The following is a 20,106-nucleotide window of genomic DNA, read 5'->3' as shown; positions in this document are numbered from 1 at the left end:
CATCTTATCGAGTCAAGACGGTTTATTTCAGCGTATCTGCAAAACAAACTAATTAACCTCGAATGTTTGGACATATGCATGAAATACTAAATATAGAATATTTATAAAAGTAAAAACATAACTAGAGAGTAATTTGCGAGATGAATCTTTTGAGCATAAACACTATACCACAGCCAAAGTATAGCGTCAAACAACGGTCACTAAAACGTAATACTAACGTCGAACAATCGGTCGCTACAACGGAGGAGGTTGAGATTGGATCTGAAACGCCGGATCTGTGTTGCTGGGATGGGCTTAGTAAAACCATCAGCCAGTTGATCATTTGTAGAGATGAACCGTACCTCAGGAGCTTCTGAGCAACATGTTCACAAACAAAATGAAAGTCAATTTCTATGTACTTTGTTCGAGCATGAAACACTGGGTGTGAAGACAAATACTTTGCTCCCAAATTATCACACCATAACCGGGCTACTCGGGAGTGAGGAACACCAAGCTCTTGTAGAAGCTTCTAGACCCATATCATTTCAGCAGTGGCGTTGGCGAGAGTTTTGTATTCAGCTTCAGTGGAGGAACGGGACACAGTGGGTTGTTTTCTAGCTCTCCAAGAAATGAGATTGGCACTTAAAAACACAGCAAAACCACCTGTGGATCGTCTGTCATCGACATATATAGCCTAGCTAGTCTGCATCGGAAAAGGCACTGAAAACCATGGAGGGTGATCTTCGAATTTTGAGTCCGATGGTCAAAGAGACCTATATATACCGTAGTATTCTTTTGACAGCACTCCAATGAACTGTAGTGGGAGCATGAAGGAATTGGTAGACTTTGTTCACAACGAAGCATATGTCCAGCTGAGAGTGAGTGTAAGGTATCGGAGAGCACCTACCATGCTACGATATTTGGTAGTATCCTCAGCACCAAGAGGCTCTCCATCGGTCAGACTGGGCTTGTCAGAGGTTGATAATGGGGTGTCGACAACTTTGCAGTTTTTCATGCCTGCCCTAACTATGATGTCAGAGGCATATTTCTGTTGAGACATGAGGAGCCCGTCTTGTGTCCTTTTAACTTCAATTCTGAGGAAGTAGTGAAGGTCACCAAGATCCTTGAGAGCAAAGTCATGTTGCTAGTCTTGGAGGAGGGCATTTGTAGCTGCTTGAGAGGAACTTGCCACAATAGTATCATCAACATAGACTAAAATAAAAATAAGTTTGCATAAGACATATGGATTCATGTAAGAGGCTGTTCACATTACAAAATTTTATCGAAATTGACTAGAATTTTTTGCATATGATTTAATGTAACAAGCAGCGACTTCATGCCAATTGATATTGTCAGATCCAACATGGGCCCCACATCAAAATCAGGATACTCGAAATAAAATCTCGCATTGACACTTTAAAATTTTATCAAAACTGATTGAAAATTGTTAAATAGGATTCATTATGTCATGAAGCTATGGGCTGGTTAGCACAGCAAGATCTACATGTGGGCCCATGTCTGAAGCCGAACCCTACAATAAAAGCTCATGTTCACACACCTTAAAATTTTATCAAAATTGACTGAAATTTATTGGATAAGATTCAAAATATCATGAAGCTAATATGTGCCATTTGGCATAGCAAGGTATGCACATAGGCCCGACATCAGAAGCTAGACCCTACAAATAAAAGCTCGCATCCATGCCTTAAAATTTTATCAAAATTGACTGAAATTTGTTAAATAGGATTCAAAACATCATGAAGCTAATATATGTTGGTTAGCATAGCAAAATCTACATGCGGCCTCCACATGAAAAGCTAAACACATTTGAAATCATTATACAACACTATGATATATTGAAAATTCAACATCAACCCATAGATTTATGACCTATTGAAACCCAAGAAGAAAGAATCCAATTCCAACCCATGCAATCCAACCTAATTCGACCCGATAAGTAAATCGACCCATTCACAACCTTCCAAAAATGCACCCACTTAAGAACCCAGCCCATTAAAACCCATTTGAACCCAACCTACTAGCAGGCCACCGTGGCCAAGGGCCAAGGCCATGGTGGACTAGATCGTAGTGGATTTTCGGCCCATGCGAAATCTTGTTGGGGCCTCTTTGACATGGCCTAGCGGGCTTCAGACGAGAAGGCAAAAGCCTGATCCAATTTCAAGTAAACTCCCCAGCCTCCTCTGGGCATTTTGGTTGCTGTTTCAGTGTTTCGCAATCCACGAGCAAGACCAAGTTACGGCCTGCAGAGACTGCTGTCTGGTTCAGGATCATCAACAGGATATAGATAATTCTATATTTTCACGAGCTTATGGACTCATGATCCATGACAATGGCCTAATTGTCTGGTTTCTCTTTTGTCCAACTCGTCGTCGAAAGTGTTGTTCAACGGTGCTCCTAGACATGAAATCCACCATGGACGCTTGTTATGGCAAGACAATTGGTCCCCTTTCACCGTCATGGTAGAGGAAGAGTCCCGAGAGGGTCTTCAGAGAAAATGCCCTGAAGATGCAAGAGATTGTAGCCGATAAAAAGCTTCAGAAGAGGTACATCGACCAATTTTATTCAACAGCTTAGATCGACGTCGGCTTTAGAATTCTTTGGCTCCAATAGATGGCTGTCACATAGATTTGTCGGTTTTGCTTAGTCAAGAACGTTTCTTTTGTTTCCATAGTCGTGTGAGCGGTTGTGTGCTCAAATTTGGACTTTGTAATAATTGGTCTGATTCTACCTTTTGGTAGATCAAGTCGGATATTTTATCTATTATCTAAAAAAACAGCAGCATCTACTTTATTATGGGCAATTTGGCTACCAAGGAATGAAATAGTTTTTGATAAACGCAAACCAAAATCTCTTTTGTAGGTACTTTTCAGAGGGACTCACTGACTATGTCAATAGGCAAGTCTGCAACGGCATGATGATCTTAAGATAACTAGTTTCTGCAGCTAAGCATCTGGAGACGTCAGCTTTAGATATTTTTAGATTTTTTCGGTTCCAACGGATGGCTCTCGCAAAGACATGTTGGTTTCGTTTAGAAAAAGAACTTTTTTCCCCAAGTAGCCGTGTGTGTGGTTGTACGTCGTTACAACAAACTTTGCCTCTTTGCTAGACGTTGTAATAATTGGTCTGATTCTATCCTTGGATAGATGAAGCCGGATTTTATATCCTTTTATCTAAAAAAAATGTATTGGTTCAGGGTTTTCAATTCTGCCTAGGTCCAGCTAATAATTTGATGAGGTGATTCATCATGCATGAGCTTCCAATTAGCACAATCCAAATCATAATGTTTTCCACGCAAATTATTCAGACAAACAGAAACAAATCCATACCGACCTCCCTAGTCTAGCAAAACCATGCAAAAGATGAAGTCCAATCTCCTCTACATACCTAATTTGTAAGCTTTTTGGGGCTCAACCAAAATAGAGTGCAAAATTCTCTTAACCTAAGGCTGTCTCCAACAAGAGACTCATTTTGGAACCCAAACCTAAAATGGGTCTCCAACACAATACCTATAGCCCCCACAGAGAAGACCCATTTTGGGTATCAGGAGAGGCATAACCCAAATTTGGGTATCCTCTCTCCTCGAGACCCATTTGCAGAGAGCGTTGTCTTTTAGGTTTTGTTGTTGGAGAAGACTAAAAATAGGTATGGAACCTTTCACCTGTAGCGCTACCCAAAGGACAAATGGGTCTTGTATTTTGGGTGATGATTGTTGGAGATAGTCTAACAAGTGTTACATTCTTATTATTGAGAAGATGTAAGTCGACGCGAGCTGTCGATCTCGTACGGCCAACAGTCAAGTCCCTTGTAGTTGCCGATGCACCTGACAGGTGGGCCCGAGCCGCTCCCGATGTCGATGACGAACTCCTGTTTTGTATCCAACGATGCGCCGACCACGCACCGGCTCCGTGGGCAGAAGGCACTCAGAAAGATCCACCGTGGGATGTCGCCGGAGATCGTCCGGCGCCGCCAGCTCCCAATTCCTATCGTCTGCTGCAGCGTCCATCCGGCGTCGTCGTCGCCGGTGGTCAGCACCCACACCTTGATCTTGGGGCCCCAAAACGACTGTACCAGAGACAGCCGCCGGCCGTCGTCGGACGTTGCCAGGACCAGTTCGGCGGGACTGCGGATGCAAAAATGGCACTGCTCCGGAAGCTCCGTGGTCCACGTCCGGCCAGTGCGAACGTCGAGGGCGAGCGCGCATGTGATGTTAGGCGCAGGCCCGGCTAGCCAGTGCACGACGTCGTCCCGGCAGACCACCGTGCTCCGGCCACGCATCCACACACAGAGACCGTCCTCCACCTCCCCGGCAGATCGCTTTACTGGCCCCCACTTATTACCATCGCCGTCGCCGCCGGACGCGGCGAAGACCTGGTACCTCAGTGCTTCCGCCGCCTTGAACGTGAAGACGAACTCAAGGTTGTCGTATCTCCGCACGGCGAGTATCCGTGCCACCAGCCGGTCGTCGCCGCCACCGTGGCCGTAGCCGGTGAGCAAGACGTACGAGGAACGCCCGCCTGTGTCGGCCGGGCGCAGGAACGTGCAGTCTCCGGTGATGGGGTTGCACAAGCAAAGGCTCCGGTTCTGGTAATGGCGGCGGCCGCTCCTTGCCATGAGCAGGATGAACCCGTCGCGGGAGCACAGCAGCTCCCTGTACAAACCTCTGTAAACGCCGCCGCAGCCGGAGCCGGACCCGGACCAGGCCGGTATCAAGGAGTGCGCGGCGGCAGTCTTGTCGTCGTCGTCGTCGCCGCCGCCGCCGCCACTGTCGTCGTCTTTCCATGGGAGCACCGACTGGAACGGCCCCGGCGGCGTTCGCCGCAGGCACGCTGCGTATCTGTTGTTGTGGAAGACGCCGAGGAGGAGGTGGAACCCGAGTGTCGGCGCGTTGTCCACGATGGCGCGCCGCCATGGCTTGCAGACGCCGGCGCAGCAGAAGACGGCGGCGGGCTCAAGGTAGAGCAAGATCTCGATGAGGACGTCGGCCGGTAGCGATACCCACGCGTCCACGACAATGACAGCCACATCTTGAGGTTCTTCCCGGACTTCTGCCGGCGATGGAAGAGACGGCGCGTGCCTGGATTCGGCAATCCAGCAGCAGAATAACTCGCGTAACGACATTGCGTATGTTACGCAGATCGATCAAATCGGTCTATATATTCAGGAGGTGCTTTAGGGTTTACCCGAGGACATTAAACAGTCTCCGTCTCTCCGATCAGAAATTGTAGGTTGTATGAAACTCGGAACGTGATTATTTAGGACTAATGATTAGCTGAGTAGTAAATACTTAACTAGTGATTAGCCTAACCATGTTTGGTTCCACTAGCTAACAACTTTACACTCTCTACATACATGTAAAGAAAATCGTTTAGGACAACAACACGGTCTCCAAAGCCTAAATTTGACTTCTTGGTATAAATATATTTATTAAAAAATGATATATGTATATTTTTATAAAAGTATTTTTCAAGACAATCTGTTCATATGATTTCTACATTTCCAAACTCAACAATTTAAAAGTTATTCATGATTTTATATTTTTAATGTTTGGAGTGGACCCAAATATATTAGGGGAGATCATGCAGCTCCCCCTTAATTTGAGGGGAGATGAGTGGGTTTTTCTGTTGACCGCCAAAAAAAATTGAGGACTATCCGAGGGCTGTTGGAATACAAAATATGATTTATCTTTTATAGGGACGACGACGTGTAGGAGAACTGCTAGAGATGCTGTAAAGTCATTCAGGTCTTGTTTAGATGCGAAAAGATTTTGGATTTCGCTACTGTAGCACTTTCGTTTGTTTGTGGCAAATATTGTCCAATTATGAACTAACTAGGATCAAAAGATTCGTCTCGTGATTTACAGGTAAACTGTGCAGTTAGTTTTTATTTTCATCTATATTTAATGATTCATGTATATGCCAAAAGATTCGATGTGACGAGGAATCTTGAAAACATTTTGGTTTTCGGGGTGCAAGCCCTCAGTTCACTGGATACTGGTGATGAAACCTGATGGTCTGCAACGTTAGTAGCTTGACAGGCAGAGGGTGGTATATGGGCTACACTTGACCGGCCTGCCTGTTATTAGGAGTGGGAAGGGAGCGTGGGCCGTGGTCAAGGCCATGTGGGCTGAACCCTAGTGGACAGTCGGCCCACGGGAGATGGCCTGATGATGGGCTGCTGAAGAAGGAGAAGGAGAGCACGCAAAAGTAGCCCGATCCAATTTCAGTAAAGTCGGATGGAAGGTGGTGGGCCGATCTGGAATTGGCAGGCAGAGGCCTCAGTAGATGGGCTACACTGGACCTGCCTGCTGAACCTGGCGAGGACGCAAAAGCCTGGTCCAATTTGAGTATGCTTTTATTTTTGTCGTCGCCTGATGTCTTTGCGAGCGGCGTCCCACGGCGTCGCGGTCGCTGAGGTGGTGATGCGAATTTTTTTTTTATTTCGCTACTGTAGTACTTTCGTTTGTTTGTGACAAATATTGTCTAATCATAGACTAACTAGGATCAAAAGATTTTTCTCACTATTTACAGGCAAACCGTGTAATTAGTTTTTGTTTTCATCTATATTTAGTGCCGTAAGATTCTATGTGATGGAGATTTTTGAAAACTTTATGAATTTAGGTGGGAACTAAGCCTTGTTTAGTTCGCAAAATTTTGGTTTTTTTTTTTTGCTACTGTAGCACTTTCATTTTTATTTGACAAACATTGTCCAATCACGGAGTAACTAGACTCAAAAGATTCATCTCATAAATTTCAGGTAAACTGTGTAATTAGTTTTTATTTTTATCTTTATTTAATGCTCTATGCATTCAACCAAAGATTCGATGTGACGAGAAATCTTGAAAATTTTTGCTAAGGCCTTGTTTACTTCCAAAATTTTTTTGCAAAATAGGAATAGTAGCACTTTCGTTTGTATTTGACAAATATTGTCCAATTATGGACTAACTAGGCTCAAAAGATTCGTCTCGTCAATTTCGACCCAACTGTGCAATTAGTTTTTATTTTCATATATATTTAATACTCAATGCATACGTCTAAAGATTCGATGTGACGGGGAATCTGAAAAATTTTACAAAATTTTTCGGCCTTGTTTAGTTCACAAAAAATTTTAAGATTCCCCGTCAAATCAAATCTTTGGTCGCATGTATGGAGTATTAAATATAGACAAAAATAAAAACTAATTGTACAGTTTATCTGTAAATCGCGAGATGAATCTTTTAAGCCTACTTACGCCGTGATTGGACAATGTTTGTCAAATAAAAACGAAAGTGCTACGGTAGCCAAAACCCAAAAATTTTACGAACAACAAAAGAAGGCCTAAACAGGCCTTGTTTACTTCCATGCAAAAACGCAAAATTTTTCAAGATTCCCCGTTACATCGAATCTTTAGATGTATGCATGAATTAAATATAGATAAAAATAAAAACTAATTACATAGTTTGGTCGAAATTGACAAGACGAATCTTTTGAGCCTAGTTAGTCCATGGTTGGACAATAATTACCACAAACAAACAAAAATACTACAGTGTCGCGAAATATATTACACGGCTCTCATCAGGTGTTGCTACGAAACGATCGAGAAAGCTGCATGGCGCGCCGCTGCCGGCGCTGTAACCGACGACGCCCGCTGTGGAAGTTTGCTGTGCTCCACGCTGCTTGGCAGTGGCAGCCCAGGGCCCCCCTGCCTGCCTTTTGCTGTTGTGAGAAAAGATGAATGCCAGCGTACCGTCCCCCACGTGATCCGGAGCCATACATAGTACTGTACCCATTAATCCTGGAAACAAGGAATCCCTATATGTTTGCATTGCATGCAGTCTACTACTAGGGCCTTTGTTTAGATTTAGGGCCTGTTTAGATTTGGTTATTATAACACTGTTATTTATATTTGATAATTATTATTCAATTATAAATAGGCTCAAAAGATTTATCTCGCAAATTATAAATAAATTATATAATTAGTTATTTTTATCTATATTTAATGTTTCATATATACTCCCTCCGTATCTAAATTAGAGGACGTTTATGACATAAGTGTGATTACCAAGGAGTCATTAATTGGAGGGTATTTTTCCTTCTTTGCCTTTATTAAATAGAGCTGTGGATGGATAATAGACATGAAACAAACTGAGTTTGATTGGCTATCGTAGGGAGGAGTTGGTGCCAGACATCGGCCATGCGTGTGTTAAAGACAACGGAGCGTGCGAGGGAAGCCGGGCCGACGCCGCGAGTTCCCGAGGAGTCGCGATTCGCGTGGAGGGGCAAACGCGTCCATCTCCAGCCTCGCAGTCTCGAACGTCTACTAAATGTGCAACCGGGTGCGGCTCCAGGACGTATTCTAAACAGGATATAGAGGGAGTATGTCGTAAGATTTTATGTGATAGAAAATTTTAAAAAGTTTTTTATATTTTGGGGTGAACTAAACAAGACCTAAGCTGAAAACAGTATGTATGTACTGAAGTGAACATGATTCAGAAAAGCGCAGAAACGACCAAACGAGATGCACAAATCTGTGGGGTTATTACTATAACAGAAGCTGATGGTTAATACTACTATCTTAAGCCACTTATTATATATTACCCTATAATTGTCCCTGGATCACCAAGTAATGAAGCTGTAAAACCTCAATCCAAGTGGAAACGAGGAAAGAGAATCACCAAGCATTTCAGAGTTTCAGACCTGTAACACCCTAAAATTTACTTTTTTTGAAATATAGATAAAATTATTTAATTTGTATTTTTGTGCTCATGAAAATATAGGAAAAATAATATTTTTCATTAAATTAAAAATTATCATAAGGCTTAGCAATATTATTATGCATACATGCTGGTGCATATGTTTTGATGTGATGCTTGTTGCTCCTTTATGTGTTGATAGTAAGAAAAATATTTAAAATACGTTTAGTAGATCGATCTTCCTTATTCGGCACATATTTATCTTTTATCTACAACCAAATTCCTTGTTTCTAAGCTCAAATTTTTATTAGGACCTTTCTAAAATATTTTCTTTATCACTCAAAGCACTTCTTTTAGTTCCTCGTCCATCAATCAATCTCTAAAAACTTACCAGGAATTATTTCAGCACTTTTCTGGAACTTGTTCCCATTTGACTGTGAGCATAATCTAATTTTTAGATGCTCCAAATAATCTTATCATGAGTTTCAAATACTTTATTTGAGTGTCTCATGTTTCATAGTGTCTCTGAAAATTTTCTTCGAATTTTCAGAGCTTTCGAAATATTTTTCATGACTTAAATAATAATTCTAGACTTTTCTAGAAATATTTTATTTACAAAAATAATTAATTTCGAAATTAATAAATCTTTCATTTTACCCCAACGCTCAACCCATGATCTCATAGGCCCATATATTTATTTACTAGAGGGCTTTAATAATTAACTAGGCCTACTAATAAAGATGAAGTGTGTAACATTGATTAGTACCATATCGCTAGTTGACATGGAGGTGAGGAGTTTTTCTCTCTATATATACGTACTAATTCCTTGAGTTAAGCATACCAAAACTACCCTGGAGAAGTCCTCATATAAGAAGTCCTCATATATGGCGTTGATGGCCGTGCGGTACGAGTTGCCATTGTTCGTCTTCTCGGAATCAACCGGCGCTTCCGTGGCTACAGGAAGCCTAATCTACTTTTCTCCACGTGAAGACCCGACGTCGTTGTTTTTTTTTTCTCTCGCCGTCACCAGCGATCCACCCCTTCTATCCCTGCCCGGTGAGGAACTTTCTGTCTTCGTAATTCCGTTTCTTAGTTCTAGCTCGGCGTTATCACTGCCCTGATCTTGTTGTTAGACGACCCAACCTCCAGCCAGCTCTCTCCAATACGTCATAGGCTGCCTACTCCTCCCTCCCTACGATGCCTTCTGCCGTGGATAGAACCGCTGACCGTGTTTGTGTGACAGTTGGCCATAGCTGCAGCTGACCTGCTGTTTCTTGCAAGCCGCCTGCTTTGCTTTTCGTCTTTTATTTTCCTCCTACAACAGATGCAAACCTTCGAGCGAATAGCACCGTACGTGCATGAATGCCAATAATACATGTTAGCAAGTGCCAAGGATGATAAGTTTGTAAGCTTAGTAATGTAATCTTCTATCTAGAAGCAAAGGTTCCCATGCCGAATACTTATAATTAAATATTAATTTGATTAATATGCATACAACTATAGTTTTATAACTAAAAGCCACATAGGTGTCGAACTTTGGTAATTATTAATATAATTAGTTACTAACATAATCATGTTTCTCAACCTTAATTACTTAGCTTGAACATGATCATACACAATTCCAATAGATTTCCACACGTTACTTCTTTTTATAAAATTAGAGATTAATTTGCTTAATTTATACAACCACATTTATAAATAAAATATTATTAGTTTTAACTTGATTTTCTAATTCAAATATAATTTAATTTAATTTAATTTAATCTAGGTATTTCTCTAAAGTATCTTATAGATATTTTATATAACTATTGAAATCAACGAAGCATGTAAATTTTAAAATAATCATTTCTCTTTCGTCGTAGCTCCAATTAGAGTGCTTCTCATGTTTTTGTGATCGTAGTGACGCGTAAAACCATTTTATAAACGTTTCTTACTATTTTGCTATTGTTTGGTGTCTGTTCTAATTGTAGCTTTGTTTGCTTCATGTATGTTTGGTTTCGATTGTTTGTGTGTTGATGATCGATGATCGAGAATAGATGGTGAACAATTCGTGGTGAACAAGAGTGCTTCAGTGATCAAGATCAGTATTTGGACAACTAGCAAGAACAACAAGAGCAATTGGATTAAGGCAAGTATAGCATTTGGATTTTATATTCTGTGACCATGATCGTGTGACTAGATTAATGTTAAGTAATAAATGATAAAAATGACTTTTTAGCCACTTGATGATTTATCTGTAAGTGATAACCGGGACAACAGTGCAACCATGAGGGCTATAATGGCTCTGGCTTTGGCTCAGTATGAAGACCTTTTCTAGCTTGTTAGAGGTTACCCGAAAGGGCGGAGGGGCTGAACCGACACGGGTATAGTGCGAGCCCCTGTCCCTATGTGTATAGGCTGCGCGTCATTGTGCTATTCGGAAGGGGGTATCTATATCTGCTCGCAAAGGAAACCTTGCGGCCCTAACATGTTAGACGAACTTTTGAAAGGCTTCATAGTGATCCCTGCCGACCTTCCTTGGAAGTGGGTTAAGAGGCTGATCACCTCGGGCGAAAGGGTAAATCATGACTCATGGGTAAAGATGTGCAACCTCTGCAGAGTGTTAAAAACTGGTATACTAGCCGTGCTCACGGTCAAGAGCGGCCTTGGGGATTCTTGCATCGACGATGATGATTCTTGTGTGTTATATATGTTCATTATTTATTATTTAATGCTCTACATTATTTATGTCACATTGATCATGAGATTGTGGGAGCTATACAATCTAGTTGCTATACTTGTGGAGTTCGACATGGACTCACTCTTGCAATTTCCCCCATACCTCAGGAGAAGTTTTGGGCTTGTGATCAACCAGTCAGTTGGATCCTGTAGAGAGAAGTTAATACCCGAAGTTGGAGTTGTTTATCCGCTGTTTGCTATCAAAGGTTATCTCTTTTATACTAAGTACGTTATATTTGTAGCTATATGTGAGATTTGGCTTCTAAAACTCACATATAGTGTATATCTGGTTTTGTCCTTAAAATCGGGTATTACAAGACCGATGGTTCCAAGGCAAGTGTGGCAAGCCAAAAAAAGTCTAGGCTAGCAAATTAGTTGCCACAGTTTGTCATGCCTAAAAAATCTTGTCACTCTTTTTAACTCTATGACATATGGAGTCCAAAAAAATAATATCTAAATTTAGTTGTCAACCAAACACTTGCCAACTTAGTTAAATTTGCCTAAGATAAAGTGTGGCAAATTGTGGCTAGCAACCAAACAGCCTCCCAATCATCCGATGTAGAGGGATGAAAATTGCTGATCGTCATAGGGATCCACATTAAAAATAATTTGTGCGTGAATGCATGGTCATCCTGGATTTCTTATGATTCCCATTTGCAAAGGCATTGTTTAGATCACCCTAAATCAAACTTCTTTCAAAATTCTCCGTCACATTGAACATTGCAGCACATGTATGGAATATTAAATATAAACAAAAATAAAAACTAATTACACAGTTTGCATGTAAATCACGAGATAAATCTTTTAAGCCTAGTTAGTTCATAATTGGACAATAATTATCAAATAAAAATGAAAGTGTTACAGTATTAAAAACAAAAAAAATGGAACTAAACAAGGCCAAAGATGGTCAGTACTCCCTCTATACCCATAAAAAAGTCGTTTAAAACAACGACACGATCTCCAAAGCCTGACTTTAACTCCTTGCTTTTATAAAAATATTTATTGAAAAATGATATATGTATACTTTTATGAAAATATTTATCAAAACAAATTTATTCATATTGTTTTCATATTTCTAAATTCAACACTTTAAAATTATTCATGATTTATATACCTAATGTTTGACTAAAATCTAAAATGAGGGCCTTGTTTAGTTCACCCAAAAACTAAAATGTTTTCAAGATTCTCCGTCACATCAAATCTTGCGACATATGCATTAAGCATTGAATATAGATAAAAAACTAATTAGACAATTACCTGTAAATCGTGAGACGAATCTTTTAATCCTAGTTAATTCATGATTGGACAATAGTTACCAGTTGCGAAATCCAAAAACTTTTCACATGGCCTTGTTTTGTTCCAAAATTTTTGGCAAAATGTGTTAGTACCAATTTTGTTTGTATTTGACAAATATTGTCCAATCATGAACTAACTAGGCTCAAAAGATTCGTCTCGTCAATTCCGACCAAACTGTGTAATTAGTTTTTATTTTCGTTTATATTTAATACTTCATGCATACCTCTAAAGATTCGATATGAAGAGGAATCTAAAAAAATTTTCAAATTTTTCTGGGAACTGAGCCATGTTTAGATTGGAAATAAAAAATTTTTGGGTGTCACATCCGATGTGTCGGAAGGATGTCGGGAGGGGTTTTTAAAAACTAATAAAAAAACAAATTATATAGCTCATCAGGAAACTACACGACAAATCTATTAAGCATAATTAATCTATCATTAGCACATGTGAGTTACTGTAGCACTTAAGGCTAATCATGGAGTAACTAGGCTTAAAAGATTCGTCTCACGTTTTTCAATCAAACTGTATAATTAGTTTATTTTTTATGTACATTTAATGTTCCATGCATGTGTCCAAAGATTCGATGGGATGGACGAAAAAAATTTTAGGTGGAGAACTAAACAGGGCCTAAACAACTCGCGCCCAGAGAGACTCGCCGACTGACACAGTGAATTCATGAGAGTGCAGGTCCTGCCTGACCTACCCAGCTACTAGGAGCTCTACTGAAACCACAGGCAGCGGTAAAACAGGTGAGGTGAGCACGGGTTAAAAGTTTATGATGCGAGCAACGTGGCGCGCGTGATGGATCATGGGTGATACAGGGCTGCAGGGCCGAGTGACCACAGAAGGGTCAAAGCAAAAACTGCTCGCTGTAACGGCTGACGACGAGCATTCAGAATGGTCAATGAAATACACCTACTACTACTGTACTACTGGACATTCAGACTGACAGCTTGGTCGTATTGGACACTTCGGACAATGTATGTATAGGCAGTATTTTCATAACTAGCGCGTGCAGGATTCCAGGTAATGTGATGAGTGTGTGACAAAGTACTGTCAATGGTGACTAGTCCTCTCCTAATTAATAGTGTTATGTAGCAAGGTTAGAGCAGGGACCCCCTGATCATAGGCCACAAGCCCACATAAGCTTGGCCTGTTCATAAGCTTGGCCTGTTTGCTTCATACACACACTGACACACATCACTATTGCACTTATCAGCTCTGTCAGGGTGGAGCTCACATAACCAAGAACACACTCCCATGGAGCTCAAGTCCTCGGCCTCCACAAGAAGAGTAAGCAAGCAACAAACACTTGCTTTCACCACTTGCTTCCGCTCTGAAGATCAGCAACAGAGCAAGCACGAAGCTGTTTCTTGAATCAACTACTCTCATCTTCACCTCAAGAACAGTGTCATGTTCCACTGATTCATTGTTGCAGAACTCGTTCCATGGAGTAGGAGCAGCAGCAGCAGCACCACCACCACCAACCGGAGGAGGAAGACGAGGCGGAGGTGAAAGCAGCGTGTTCGAGCCCACCTTCAGTGATCCACTCTCCACCCTCAAGGCCTCCGCCGAGTTCGTCCGCTCCTCCTTCCCCATGGCCACCCTTGCCAGGAGCAGCAGCAGCAGCAACAGCCACGGGCGCCACCACGAGGCCTCCTCCTCCTCCACCACCACCACCTCCTCCTCCTCGTCCTCCGCGGCGGCCTCGGCTCAGAGGCGGCGAGGCGAGTCGCAGCAGCAGCAGCAGGCCGTGGCCGTCCCGGCGACACCGGGGCGGCCGCTGCAGTTCTTCACGAGCCCCGCGCACCACCAGCTCGTCGCACCCAGGCGGTCCGTGCCGTCCAAGTGGGAGGACGCCGAGAAGTGGCTGCGGCAGTCGTCGGCTTCTGACCACGGCAATGGCAGCGGCAACGGCAAGGCTGCATTCTCCAGGCAGCGGAGCAGCGGGTTTGGACACCGAGGCGGCGCCGGAGGCGAGGACGAGAAGAGGGCGGCCGTGACGGTGAGGAGGTCGGTGGACGCGCTCCGGGACGCCCACTCGCTCGCGCTGTACACGCCGCCGGCAGAAGTGCTCCTCAAAGGTGTCATTTGCATTGCATCTCTCGCAGGATTTGTAATTTTTTGCTCTGAAATTTTCAAGAAATTTTGGCGTTTGAATCTGTTCCCGCACGAATGCTGAGCTTGCAACAAGATGCTGATTTGTAATTTCAATGTTGCAGACAAGTTCACCGACAACGAGGAGCCGTCCAAGGAGAGCTTCGTGTTCCGGAGCTCGTACTGCGAGCCGGTGCCGGTGGCGAAGGGCTCGGCGGTAGTGGGCGCCGCCGACCACGACGACCACCAGCGGAGGGACGTCGGCACGGAGATGACGCCGCTGGGCAGCTCGTGCCACACGCCGCTCAAGAGCACGTCCCCGGTGCGGCACAACACGCCGGCGAGCAGGTCGGGCCCGCTGGTGCCGTACACCGGCGGCGGGATGGACATCTCGGAGCTGGCGGATTGCCACCTCGCCAAGCTGGACCTGGGCGTGCGGTTCGACGCCATGCTCGTCAACTGGAGCTCTAAGGAGGAGGAGGAAGAGGAGGTGTCCAAGAGCCTCAGGCACTTCGAGGCCACCGTCGGCGCCGGAGCTGGAGCCGGAGCCAGCGGCGGGCCGCCTTGTGATAAACGCGGTGGCGGCGACTGCCGTTGGGATGATGATGACAGGGCCAAGAGCTGCATTAGGTGTGTGCAAGTGCAACACACAGCACGGCACATTGCATAGTGAATTAGTGATGCAAGATTAGACAAGAGATTCTGAATTTTGATAAGAGATTCAGCGATTCTGACATGATTTTAATCTGTTTTTTGTGCTCCATTCGATTAGGTATCAGAGGGAAGAGGCAAAGATACAGGCTTGGATTAACCTGGAGAGTGCCAAGGCTGAAGCACAATCAAGAAAGCTGGAGGTACAACAAAATTCAGTATCATCTTTGTGCAATTTTTGATAGTACTGATTAAAAATTCATCAGCAAATATCATTTTCCCCTAATTCATGTCATAAAATTTTGATATGACGGCATCCTAGTCTGCATTATTGTTCAAGTTTAGATTACACATAGAAGGCTGTAGGTGCAATGATGCTAGTTTGCTATACTGCTACTAGGAGGACTAGTTTGAACTAAGGTTCAGTTTTAGGAAGGAAAGATTTAGGGCCATTTTGGAGAGCTGTCTATGTAGGAAAAATGGGAATACCTTCTTCCAACCCAATCTGACCCTGACTATACTGCGTGTGGAACCAGTTGAACTGCAACTTGGGCAGAGAACTCCATGTCTATTTGAATCTATTGATATTATATATCCTGTTCAGACATCTCATATTGCCCTCTGAATCCAATATTGAATCCATAATGCCCAGCGTGTCAGTAGAAACAGAAGCCAGTGTTCAGAAACCATGTGTTTAAGCTCGGTATTTCCGAGAAATTCCAGAATTGAAAATCACAGAAGAAGGTTGGGATTAGACCACAGCCCTGCCATTTCCTTCTTCCTTCCTTCCTTCCTGCACCTCCCCACAGCCTCAAACAGAGCTAAATCCACGGCGAATTCTTGTCCGCCCACTTCGTGTCGCCTTGCTAATCCGAGTTGCTTAGAACGGTGTGAGGCATGATTGTTCATTGCTTTCTATGCAATACAACCCCACTCACCTTTTTACCCACGCGGTTCATCGGAACTCATCAGAGTTGTTTAGCTGGTTTTGTTCTGAACTTGGACTAGCCATTCTCAGAGCCATGTGAAGAGCTTCGATCCAAGAGCGCTGAGCGATATCGTGCCCGTTGCTTAACCGTAGTTTAAGATGGAGGCATGTGCTTTGGTAATAATGTAATTATGATCTGTGGCACTAATATACTACACTTACCCATGCGTATGCAATGTACTCCTAACACTAGTACAGACATGAAGGAGTTCAAAGTTTGAAACTTTCTCCCTCCATGCTGCACTGCTCAAGGCAACAACAATATAATGCATGCATGACATACCGCAATGTTCAGCTGGTGATCAGGTTGGTCAGGTTTCGGTCAAGATCCTGACATTTTTGCAATGTGCCTGCCTGCTCTGATCGTCAGGTGAAGATTCAGAAGATGAGGTCGAACCTGGAGGAGAAGCTGATGCGGCGGATGACGACGGTGCACCGGCGCGCCGAGGAGTGGCGCGCCACGGCGCAGGCGCAGCACCTCCAGCAGCTGCGGCGCGCGGCCGCCGACAACACCCGGCGGCTCAGGGCCACGAGCCACCACCGCCACCTGCCGGGGAGCGACGCGCCCTCCTGCGCCTGCTTCCCCTGCAGCAACAACAGCAACAATGTCGTTAGCGGCAACCTCCTCAACTATTACTAGATGGATGATCAGAAGAAGAACGTAGTGTAACTAGGTAGGTTGCTGATGTTGCAGCGGGTAATTGAGGTGGGTGACATCTGAGAATGGAGAGATTGGTGGAAATATGCCAAGAAGTTTGGAACTTTTAAGGTGATATATACCATATTGCTGAAGGAATGCTGATCCATAGTTGAGACTTTGAGACGTGTCAAGGTTGATTCTTTTGTCCTATCCCCTTTCGGTTATGTCTGAGTTCGGAGGGCTTGTTTGGATATTTTCGTATTCATGGGTGGATAAAGATAGAACTTAAATCAACTTGCATCTTAATCCGCCTCAATGTAGGTGAACTGAAATAGATACAATAGTATCCAAACAAGTCTTGAATATTATGATGTCACGCTTGCAAATTCAGAACCAACACCAGGAACAGCAGCTTTCTCCATGCTGATCAAGCATTAAAAAAAGTACGCTTAAAGCTGAATCATTTTTTTTATCTGCTTAACAGTACAAAAGATAAGAGGCTAGCGTGGAGTGAAAAAGATGGTTCGCATCGTTTCATAGTGTCCCCTCTCTCGCAACATAATATAACTACTGTTATATACAATCTCTTTTACGTTTGCTAACATAAAGCTAGTGCTAGCTTGTATTATTGGATACACCCTCAAAGGAGTAATTAAAACCACAGTATGGTGAATTTACACGGTAATCCAATAATATAACTAACATATAAAAATTAACATAAATATTCCTTGTTATACTTGGCAAAATATTTGCCAAAATTCCTCTTGAAAGCTTCCACTAACGGAGACATCAGCATATAGCATATTCGCTTAAGTTTATCAGACAAATCTGTTAGCCATTCAGCAATGTTTTTCTCTCATAATAAATCAACTATATTTTCTATCATAACTTATTGGCCTAACAGAATAAGGCGTTGCTAATATGATCATTACAGAGTGGTCCAGGCACGTGTACACATCCGTAGAGTGAGGCGTGAAAAGCTGTTAGCTGTTGGGGGGAAAGTGAGAGGAGACATGAGCCCATACTTCCTTGTCATACTCCTATCCGGCTATCTCTACTAGATGTTCAGTTATCTGTTTGGTCTCAATTTGTATGTGATAAAATTTAAATATGAATCTCTGTAGTCCGTTTTTAAAATGGAAGCTAAAAATAGATATATATATTTGAACCTACTTTCCGTGATCTCTTGTGTATCCCAATCTATGTTAGTTTTCGTAAAAATGGTGAAATGTCTAACTGTTATTCATATCGTTAGGAATATGTACAAAATGAGAGTATTTAAAAATTTAGCTACTATAATATTTTCGTTTTATTTGCCAATTAGTTTCCAATTATAGACTAATTATGCTTAAAAGATTCGTCTCGGCAAATTGTGCAATTAGTTTTTGTTTTCGTCTATACTTAACATTCCATAAATGAGTCTAAGGTCTTGTTTAGTTCACCCTAAAAATCAAAAAGTTTTCAAAATTCTTCATCATATCAAATCTTGCGTCACATGCATGAAATATTAAATATAGACGAAAATAAAAACTAATTATACAATTTGTCTGTAAATCGCGAGACAAATCTTTTCACTTTAGTTAGTCTATGATTAGACAATATTTGTCACAAACAAACAAAAGTGCTATAGTAGCAAAATAAAAAAAAATTACATCTAAATAAGGCCTAAACATTATAGGTGGAAAACTGGACAAGGCCTTAAACGCGCGCGATTAGCTAGCACCGGCGGTCGCCGGAAGCAGTAACAAAAAGACGGTTAAATCCAAGCAGAGGAGGCAGCTAGTAGTACAGGTGTGCTGCCGGCGACGTGGGCGACGGAGGGGACAGGTCGTCGTCGGGGAGCGAGCCCTCCTTTGACTGCGGGATGGGGGTCAGCATCCGCATCACCGGTGCACGCGCCGGCGGCGGATGGGACACGGACAGAAAAGCCGGACTGTAGCTGTGGACCCGCGAGCGTCGGGAGGGACAGACGACAGAGCAGCACGGCCATCTAGGACGGCAGCGGCAGCGGCAGCGGCAGCGGCAGCTTGTCGTCGTCGTGGAGCCGTGTGTGTGTGTCCATCTCGATCTCGGAGGGAGAGACAGAGGACCCCGAGGCAGGATCGAACGAACGAGGCAGTTTGTTCGTTCAGCAGCAGTGTTTATCGTCTTTGAGCCAATACTTTCAACCGGGCTTATCAACCGAGGCCTTGTTTAGTTTCGAAAAGATTTCGTATTTCGGTACTGTATTATTTTCGTTTGTTTGTAGTAAAAAATATTATTCAATTATAGATTAACTAGACTCAAAAGATTCACCTCGTGATTTACAGACAAACTGTATAATTAGTTTTTATTTTCATGTGTATCTAATGCTTCGTGTATGTGCCCCAAGATTCTACGTGACAGAGAATCTTGAAAAGTTTTTAGATTTCGGAGTAAAGCCTAAACAAACAAGCAGCAGCAGCACCGCCACCGCGGCCATGGCAACGGCCGGCATGGCCACCCACGCCGTGACCATGGAACCTGGCACTGTGCCTGTGCCTGGCTGCCTGCCCTGCCTGGGATTCCATTCATCTATCATGCATGCCTGTACGTGCTGACAATTGCCTCATGCATGCCCCTCTGTCACTGCCCACGTGCAATGTAGAGTATGTATGTATCCGCTGCCGCTGCTCCCCCGTATCCGTATGGGTACGTCCAAAGGAGGACGTACACTCAGCGGCGCCGGCGGGCGGCATCCGATGGCGCTCGCCGCCAAGTGCACAAAAGACACAACCATCGGTAGTGGCGAAGCCAGAAGATTTCAGGAGGCTAGATAATTTTTATTAAATAAAAATATTTAACTATAAAATCATAGAATTTTATATAAATATAAAAAAAAATTTTTTACATTTTGACGAGGAGTCCGGCCGGCCGCCCGGGTGGCCGGGCGGTGGCTCCGCTAGTGACCATCGGTATATAATAACAGTCTTGCATTGGATCCACGTCCACAACAAGCATTGCATTTGCAACGTGCGACTGCGATATGCCCTCACCTGAGCAACTGGCCAACAAGCATCCAACGAGTGC

General features: G+C 43.2%; 1 protein-coding gene across 1 annotated transcript; it reads left to right on the top strand.

The window, feature by feature from the left end:
- Positions 13,783-17,352, top strand: LOC8068295. Its single transcript, XM_002451083.2, has 5 exons — positions 13,783-13,975; positions 14,121-14,766; positions 14,905-15,409; positions 15,552-15,633; positions 16,789-17,352. The coding sequence occupies exons 1-5, from the start codon at positions 13,943-13,945 to the stop codon at positions 17,056-17,058; spliced, it is 1,536 nt and encodes a 511-aa protein (XP_002451128.1). The 5' UTR covers positions 13,783-13,942; the 3' UTR covers positions 17,059-17,352.

The sequence above is a fragment of the Sorghum bicolor genome, chromosome 5 (genome assembly GCF_000003195.3).
Source record: "Sorghum bicolor cultivar BTx623 chromosome 5, Sorghum_bicolor_NCBIv3, whole genome shotgun sequence".
NCBI lineage: Eukaryota > Viridiplantae > Streptophyta > Magnoliopsida > Poales > Poaceae > Sorghum > Sorghum bicolor.
This window is presented reverse-complemented; position numbering and strand designations above follow the sequence as displayed.

Excerpts from the sequence above, each read along its gene's own strand:
- LOC8068295 (XM_002451083.2), top strand. The coding sequence starts at position 13,943 with ATGGAGCTCAAGTCCTCGGCCTCCACAAGAAGA. Across the intron at positions 14,767-14,904 it reads GGCAGAAGTGCTCCTCAAAG|ACAAGTTCACCGACAACGAG; the intron begins GTGTCATTTGCA and ends TCAATGTTGCAG. Across the intron at positions 15,634-16,788 it reads CACAATCAAGAAAGCTGGAG|GTGAAGATTCAGAAGATGAG; the intron begins GTACAACAAAAT and ends TCTGATCGTCAG.